The sequence below is a fragment of the Tachysurus fulvidraco genome, chromosome 10 (assembly GCF_022655615.1).
Source record: "Tachysurus fulvidraco isolate hzauxx_2018 chromosome 10, HZAU_PFXX_2.0, whole genome shotgun sequence".
In the NCBI taxonomy this organism is placed as follows: Eukaryota; Metazoa; Chordata; class Actinopteri; order Siluriformes; family Bagridae; genus Tachysurus; species Tachysurus fulvidraco.
The window spans coordinates 22,761,141-22,769,069 of NC_062527.1; the positions used below are offsets into that span (position 1 = coordinate 22,761,141).

At 34.8% G+C, this 7,929-nt stretch overlaps 1 protein-coding gene across 2 annotated transcripts; it reads left to right on the top strand.

Moving 5' to 3' along the window:
• Positions 1 to 3,048: 3,048 nt before the first annotated feature.
• Positions 3,049 to 7,929, top strand: LOC125145769. Of its 2 annotated transcripts, none has more exons than XM_047819993.1 (5): positions 3,049 to 4,463; positions 4,671 to 5,073; positions 5,335 to 5,475; positions 5,580 to 5,629; positions 7,689 to 7,929. In XM_047819993.1, exons 2-5 carry the CDS (start codon positions 4,686 to 4,688, stop codon positions 7,812 to 7,814), a joined length of 705 nt encoding a protein of 234 aa, XP_047675949.1. In that variant the 5' UTR covers positions 3,049 to 4,463; positions 4,671 to 4,685; the 3' UTR covers positions 7,815 to 7,929. The 2 variants fall into 2 exon arrangements, with proteins under 2 accessions (XP_047675949.1, XP_047675948.1); XM_047819992.1 differs by having other exon boundaries at positions 3,090 to 4,463; positions 4,723 to 5,073.

A 7,929-nucleotide genomic window follows, 5' to 3' on the forward strand; every position in this document is an offset into this window, starting at 1 on the left:
CAGGAGGGTGAAGAGTGTGTGTGAGGGGTGTGTGGGGTCATCCACAATGCTGTTGCCTTTGCGGACGCAGCGTGTGGTGTAAGTGTCCATGATAGAGGGAAGAGAGACCCCAATGATCTTCTCCGCTGTCCTCACTATCCGCTGCAGGGTTTTGCGATCCGAGATCGTACAGTTCCCAAACCAGACAGTGATGCAGCTGCTCAGGATGCTCTCAATGGTCCCTCTGTAGAACATGGTCAGGGTTGGGGGAGGGAGATGTGCCTTTCTCAGCCTTCGGAGGAAGTAGAGACGCTGCTGGGCTTTCTTGGTGATGGCGCTGGTGTTGAGTGACCAGGTGAGGTTCTCCACTAGATGAACACCCAGAAATTTGGTGCTCTTGACGATCTCTACAGATGATTTGAGTAGTGTAACTCTTATCAGCTAAACTGTTAAGACCTGATCTTATATATCAACAGCGAAGGAAACCCTGTTGACTATATATACTCATATTTTATCTTTACTATTAAGTTTCATCCTCTCAGTCTTACAATTTTATAGAGGTAGAGAATAAAGCCTGCTTCCTTAATTTGAACCGGTCGATATAAGGTCGCATGACACGTAGGGTCGAGACTAATCTTACCCCAAACGTTATCAATCACACCCACTAGTGAAATGATTTAGGGCACCACACTTCCAGATAAACACCAGTAACTAGTACTTAACAACCTATCCCCCACAGAAGTGGGGCACCCCCACTTCTAACCCCTATATTCAGTGTGTGTGAACTAACTCTCTCTCTCTCTGCCACCTGTTTTTTGTTTTTTGCCCCTTCAGTTTTATTTAATTTTTATTTTTGTATCTTCATTTATTATTGTTTTGATATTCTTATTCTTAATTTTGTTTTATTGTTTCCCTTTTTATTATTATCAATTTTGGTTGTTTTTGTTTGCACATGTTTTGTTTTACTACTATTAGTAGTATTTTTCGATTTTGACGTTTTGTTATCTGCTTTTATTGGTTTTTTATTATCATAATCATTATTTGCATCTCTCTCTTTTCTCACTTCTCATTTATTTTCTTCCTACTTCCCCTCCCTTATTTTAAATTAAACTTTTAAACAGAGGGTGAAGCTAAATTTAAAATTCAGTTTCAGCTATTTAGTTTCAACTTTATAACTCTTCCCCTTCCAGGCCTCGTCCTGCTCTATCACCTTTGTGTTGTGAGTTGATCTGTCTATGTTCATTCTATTTAGTTGAGGTATAAGGTAAAGACCTAACTGGGAAATCATTACAGAAAAACAGCAAATTAAAGTAGCCAAATTTTTAGATTACCGATTTTAGATTAGCGATTTGATGTTTCGCGAGCATCATAGCTCTTTAGCCAATAAGGAGACGATTCCAACGAGATGCAACATGATACATCTGGTGAGGGCGGGCTGTGCAATGAGCATGCGCATATTAATTTTTTTCAACTTTATTGCGCAATTCTCAAACTTTTCACAGGGTGTCAGTTTACAGGCCTTTTTTCACGGCAGGCTTCTATGCAGAGGGGTTGTCCTTGTTATAGGACTTTTGAACTAAGCATGCAGTCTTTTTATACAAAGTTATACAGTAAACAAATAAACAAGAAAAACATAGACGGACAGACATGTCCATAGAAAAATATTAATATAAAATCCATTTTTGAGTCACTTTTGACTTCATTTTTTTGGTGAAAGCCAAGACATGTGGCTATGGCCCTCAGTTATTGTTTACCTCCCATCATTAAATACAGCAATGTATGTAATCAGTTTATCAGGTAAATAACTCAGATGGAAATAAAAACCCTCCATTTTAGCCTCTGTAACTCTGTGTCAGTAAGGCCTAGCCTAATCACCATGACACTTGTATCAGAAACTAGAGACTCTCTTCTTTCCAATGAGACCAGGCTCACCTCTGTGTGTCAAAGTATATGGGAGCTGTACCACCTTTTAGGTGGGTATGTCATCTAGGCGAAAATCATGAGGGGGGGGGGGGGGGCTTAATTTCAACTTAGGTTAAAATATTTAGAAGTCACTATAACGCATTACAATTACTTATAAATATTTACCTTCTGGAGCCAAAATCGCTACAAAAGGTTATTGATGACATGCCTCTCAAGTTTGACTTTTTGCACCATTACAATACTTATAGCCAACTAGTCATATCTTCCGCTTCATGAAACACAGCTCAGTTGCATTGTACTAAAATGTATTCTTCTTCAGTGGGCATATGCAGTATGTGGCTGAAACAGGTAGCCTAGTGCATCCCAAATTTTTCAACATTATCATTTTAATATAACATTATAGTCATTATTTCCTTTAGAAATATGTTTTTGAGGACATGGGGTAGTGCACAATAGGCCCCTGTGGCACAGCCTAAGTTTTTGTCCTTAATGGCATTTTTTCCTTGCATTAGTTTTACTTTTATACTTTAAGTAGTTTTGAAACCAGTACTTTTACACTTTTACTTGAGTAAAAAGCTTGAGTTGATACTTCTTCTACAGAATACTTTTGACACCGCTGAGTGTGGTAACAGTATTTATACAGAATATACACACAGTATTATACACACAGGTACACAGGAGAAGAGAAATAATTGGCAGGTCAAGAGATGGGACTATTGATTGTGCTGAACATACAGAGGATCAGAAACAGGACTGGATTTAATAAATTTATGTCTGAATAAGGTCAGAAAAATATCAGAAGTTCATCATCTGACTGTTCATTACACAGACTAATGACTAAAACATCAATAATCAGATAATAACAACAGGAAACACATCCAATTGGTAAAAACTCCAAAATTGTAATTTTCAGTGATGTGATATGACAGAATTCATCTCTTAACTGATCATCATACCTCATGCTGAGAGACACGTAAAGTTTAATGATTAAAAAGTACTCAGATTTATTTGTGTATTACTTTTAGATTTAATGTGAACAACTACAAACTACTACAATTGCTAACTGCTACTAACACAACCTTTGAGGTTAAAAACTGCCCAGTGTGTGTTTTTAACCAACTGTGTGCTGTTTCCTCTGCTGTGTGTGTGGTTTTAACACCGCCAGCATAAATAGAAAATGAAAAAGGAGTCACTGTGGTTTTGGTGCTTGAACAAACCCCATCAGACCCTTTTACTGGACTTATGGTGTTTAAACATAAAGCTTTTCTTAATCTTACTCTCTCTGTAACACTGGACATGAGTACTAACTAACGAGTACAGTCTCATATCTGCAGATATAAACTTCTGATTTATTTATTGGACTAAATGAGTGATGAAATTCTGCCTGAATGCAGCAGAGATGTGTGTGTTGTTTACACTGTAATGTGCTGAATCTGTCCATCATTTACTGATCATAAGCATCGTAACTTACCATGAAGCTGAAATGCTCCTAAACACCAGACTTTATTCATTACTGCTGTTTAAACTAATATGTTAGTGTGCAGGTGTCTTAGTTCATGAAAACAGGAAGTCTGAGAATTGTATAAAATAGATTACTTTCTTTTGCAGTTACACAACACTGAATTTAGATATTCAGATGTTTTATATTAAGAGCACTGAGCTGAACATTATTACAAGTTTACACTCTTTTACACACTTTAACATGTGTTCAGTTGTGTTTTGTTAATGCTGGTCACTTGTGTGTTGCATGTTCTTTCTCAGAGAGATCTGTTTGTTTGATTTAAGTAATTTTTGTAATTGCTGTTGTTCTGTTGGTTTTATTAAATTGGTTTGTACTTCACAGCTTCCATATCTTACAGACAAATGATTAAATCCAGATCTGGTGACTCGAACAGGAAGATGCAGTTATGATGGAATACTGAAATAATGTCCTTCATCATCACAAGAACTTTATCCGGACCATCATTCTGCTGGATGAGGAGTCTTTTATCTTAGGAACACTGAGGGACACAATGCGCGTGCACACACACACACACACACACACACACACACACACACACACACACACACACACACACACACACACACACACACACACACACACACACACACACACACACACACACACACACACAATGCTGCACCAATACAGGCTATAATTACACATATAATAACACAAGAATCTCCTGACAGCCGAGAAAACAGATCCACAATGATGGATTTCCTCGTTTTAACTCTGTTCTGACTGGTAACTTCTCTATATTCATCCTTTATCTATTCATTTCAGCTCTAACAGTCAGGACAGTAGATTAAAGTAACTAATAAACTAATGAGTTATAAGAATAAATGTGAGAATTTAAAATGAGATTTCAGAAGCTTATTGGACACCAGAACAGAACAGGAGACAGGATGTAGAGTCTCGTGGCTGAAGAAGTTAAACCGGAACACAGCAGAAACACAAGACTTTTTATTCCACTAAGTGTCTGTTCACATGTTCAGTGGAGGATGTGTGTTAGACATGGCAGAGTTCCTGAGTGGGTTTAATCTACAGCTGATGATTGGTGAGTTCATTAATTATTATTATGTATTTTTTTACATTTCAGACTGACCACATTAGCTGAAAAACAGATCAATGCATTCAGTTATATAACAGGAAGCTGAATTGAAATGAAGTTAAATAAATAAAATATTAAAATATAAATATAACAGTATTGTCTATATGTTAAGTGCGGCTCCATGGATGTAATGTACTGTGATCTGTGTGTTAGGTTTACAGAGTGCTGATGAATCTTCTCTCTTCATGTGGTGTTGATCTTTCAGGTGTCATCAGTCTGAGTCTCCTTCAGAACATTTCAGCTGATCTGTTATCTGTTGATCCTGGAGAAAACGTCACTCTGTTCTGTAACATCACTGATTATTCAGAGATATCGTGGTATCACATAAACTCAGCAGGCGTGAGGCAGATTATATCGACCTCAAAAGGGAATCTGGACAATCTATTTCAAATTGTTCATAATGATGATAAGAGTCACTTTGCTATAACAGAAATCAGCAGTTCAGTCAGTTTAGTGATTATTGGAGTTAGAGACACAGATCTGGGATTTTATTACTGTGGAGGTCGAAAAAAGGAACACAATCAGTTTGGGAAAGTCATCAGTCTGAACTTTACAGGTCAGTAACAACACTTTATTTACATTGGTTATTAATACTGTACTTTGATTTTTATATTTATTTATAGACTTTTTAAGATTTATTTAATGTTATTATTATTATTATCTTAAGAATTTACTGATACTTAAATTTAAGACACCTCACAGTACCACCAGCATAGTCACACAGTCATCAGATTTATTATGTATTAACAAATTTGACATCTTTGTCAAATAAATTAACAATTTGAAAATATCTATCAAATTTCTGTGTGTATTTTAGGTGGCAGCAATAAGATTGCTCCTTCACCAGATTCACAGCAGGTTGGGGGAAATGGGAACTGCTGGATTATCGTGTTATGTACTATGATTGTAATTCTTGTAATGACCATCTGCATGTGTGTGTTTTGCTGCAGGATACAAGGTAAAACTAGCTGAACTTCAAGGTTGAAAATCTGAATGAACCGAATTTTTGTGGTAATCGTGTTATATTAATTGTGTATTTATGAAAATGGAATTTTCTTTCAGGAAAATTAAATTTATCATGCTGCAGTCACTCTACTGACTCCACTGAAAAGGTATGAAACCATTCAGATTAATGACTATATTAGCATAAAAAAGGAATCAAAACTGAAATTTTTATGATTTCCTTCCAATAAACAAAGTTTTATAGCATGTATCACAATAAAATGCTTGGTGTTGGACTAAACTATGCTTGTAAAACTCTAGGTATTAAACAGCAAGGTGTAATGTAAATGTGTAGGTCTAATGTAAATTTCAAAGAAATGAAGAACTATTTCAGACACATAAAATAAGTTATAATTACAGTAGTTGTTTAACTGGAATAAAATGTCAGTAAATGAAAAGGCAAACTCACATATAGATTCCACAATATACAATATTACAATGTAATTAATTATTTGAAAAAATAGTGTAATTAATCAAATGAAATAAAAATAGTGGAACTAGGTATAAAAAGCAGAACAAGATTTATGTCATTATGTTACTATTAATATAAAAAATATTGTATTATTATTACTTTAATAATTATATTTATTTTTTGGTGTTCGTTGCAGAGTATTACTGTAATTGTAAATGTAATACCCGTACAGATGTATGTAGTCATAAATGAGCAGTCATAAAAATAAAATAAAATAAAATAAAATGTAATGCTTTTTCAATGCCCTTCAGCAAATTAGTCAACTTTAGTTATATTTTAGTTTTTCCAGTTAATTTTTCACTTGGGTGAAAATACACTGTAATTTATAAAATATTGAAATAAATACAAAAATCTTGGTTATACAGAGTCTTATACCTCTTATTCTTACACTTCTTCTTCTTCTTCTTGTTATTATTATTATTATTATTATTATTATTATTATTTGTAACATTTTTCTGAATAACTTACAGTTAATTATTTTTCTGATTTTCCTGTGTTTAATTATTATGTTTAAAAAATATTTTATGTAATGTAATAATTGCCAAATAAATCATATCATATGATGTACTATGTTACGTTCTACTTGTATACTATACAGTAGATCAGAAAGTTGTATGCTGTAGTTGTTGTTTTAAATCATGTTCTGTCCTTTTTCATCTTTGAGCATCTGCATCTCAAAGGGTCTCTGCTTGGTCCTGCTGTTGGTTGTTTGTATCTGATTCTTGCTGACATGATCACAGATAACAATGATTGCGGAACAAGAAAAACAACACAGAGTCTGTAAATGAACTGTTCACTTGATGCTAGATGTAACTGAGTAAGCAACTAACTTTAATTTGGTTTAGCTCAGGGGAAATCTGGCAACACTGTCCATATATTTAAAGCAATTGTCATTTAAAGCTGCATTAAACAAGTGTTGAAACTTGAAATTCAGAACAGGTCTAAGGTATGGAGAATTATTTGGCTGTGCTCAGGCAATTTCACAATATAGTGGAGAAAAGGGGCATTAGGTCATTTTGGATGGAAAAGTAATCCACCTACTGCACACTGTTGTGGAAGTTTTCAGAAAATAGCACACTGGTAGGCATGGGAAAGAGTAAAAAGGTTCATTATTTATTATTTCATAATTATCCTCATGTTGCATGAGAGAGGAAGGGCCCTGATCATTCATTACATTGAGATTTTATAAGCATAATTCAAACACAGAAAACTGATGGAAGATCATAGGCTAGATACACATCGTCCTCTGATCAGTATAATCTTACTCGTACCAAGGTCTGCCCTTACCAAGAGTTGCTTATGAGCCGAATCCTCCCCGGCTCATTCTGAACCTCTAATATTTTATACAATAATCTCTGGTTATAACAATTTCTAGTCACAACCAACATCTACTCCTGCACATAGATGGTCAGAACTTCACAAGCAGCTTCTTAGTAAAAATTCCATCACAACTCTTTCTCAAATACTCACTCACTCTCACTCACTCATTTCCTACCGCTTATCCGAACTACCTCGGGTCCTGGGGAGCTCAATTACTATGATGTTGTATATTATTTATCCAATAAAAGTGCTTAAGGGGTTCAAATGAGATCAAGTGGTTATGATGTTTAAATAAATATGAAATAACACAACAAATGTTCAGCTAATGCTAATGTTTTTACAATAAACACTGGTTTATCATCTGAATCTCTCTACAGGAAGAAAACATTCATTATGCCAGTGTTCAGTACAAAAGAAAATTCAGATCTGCAAACAACAACTCAAGACCTGATCTGGACAGTGTGACCTACGCAACAGTCGCCTCACAGCCACAGAGACACTGAACAACACAATGTGTTTTTATTTGTTTATTTTCTTATATGTACAATTATTTAACATAACTTTATGTAAACATAATTTTACATTACCAATAAAGATAAATGCTTATTAATAACTTTA

Excerpts from the sequence above, each read along its gene's own strand:
- LOC125145769 (XM_047819992.1), top strand. The coding sequence starts at position 4,394 with ATGTTCAGTGGAGGATGTGTGTTAGACATGGCAGAGTTCCTGAGTGGG. Across the intron at positions 5,476-5,579 it reads GTTTTGCTGCAGGATACAAG|GAAAATTAAATTTATCATGC; the intron begins GTAAAACTAGCT and ends ATTTTCTTTCAG. Across the intron at positions 5,630-7,688 it reads CTACTGACTCCACTGAAAAG|GAAGAAAACATTCATTATGC; the intron begins GTATGAAACCAT and ends ATCTCTCTACAG.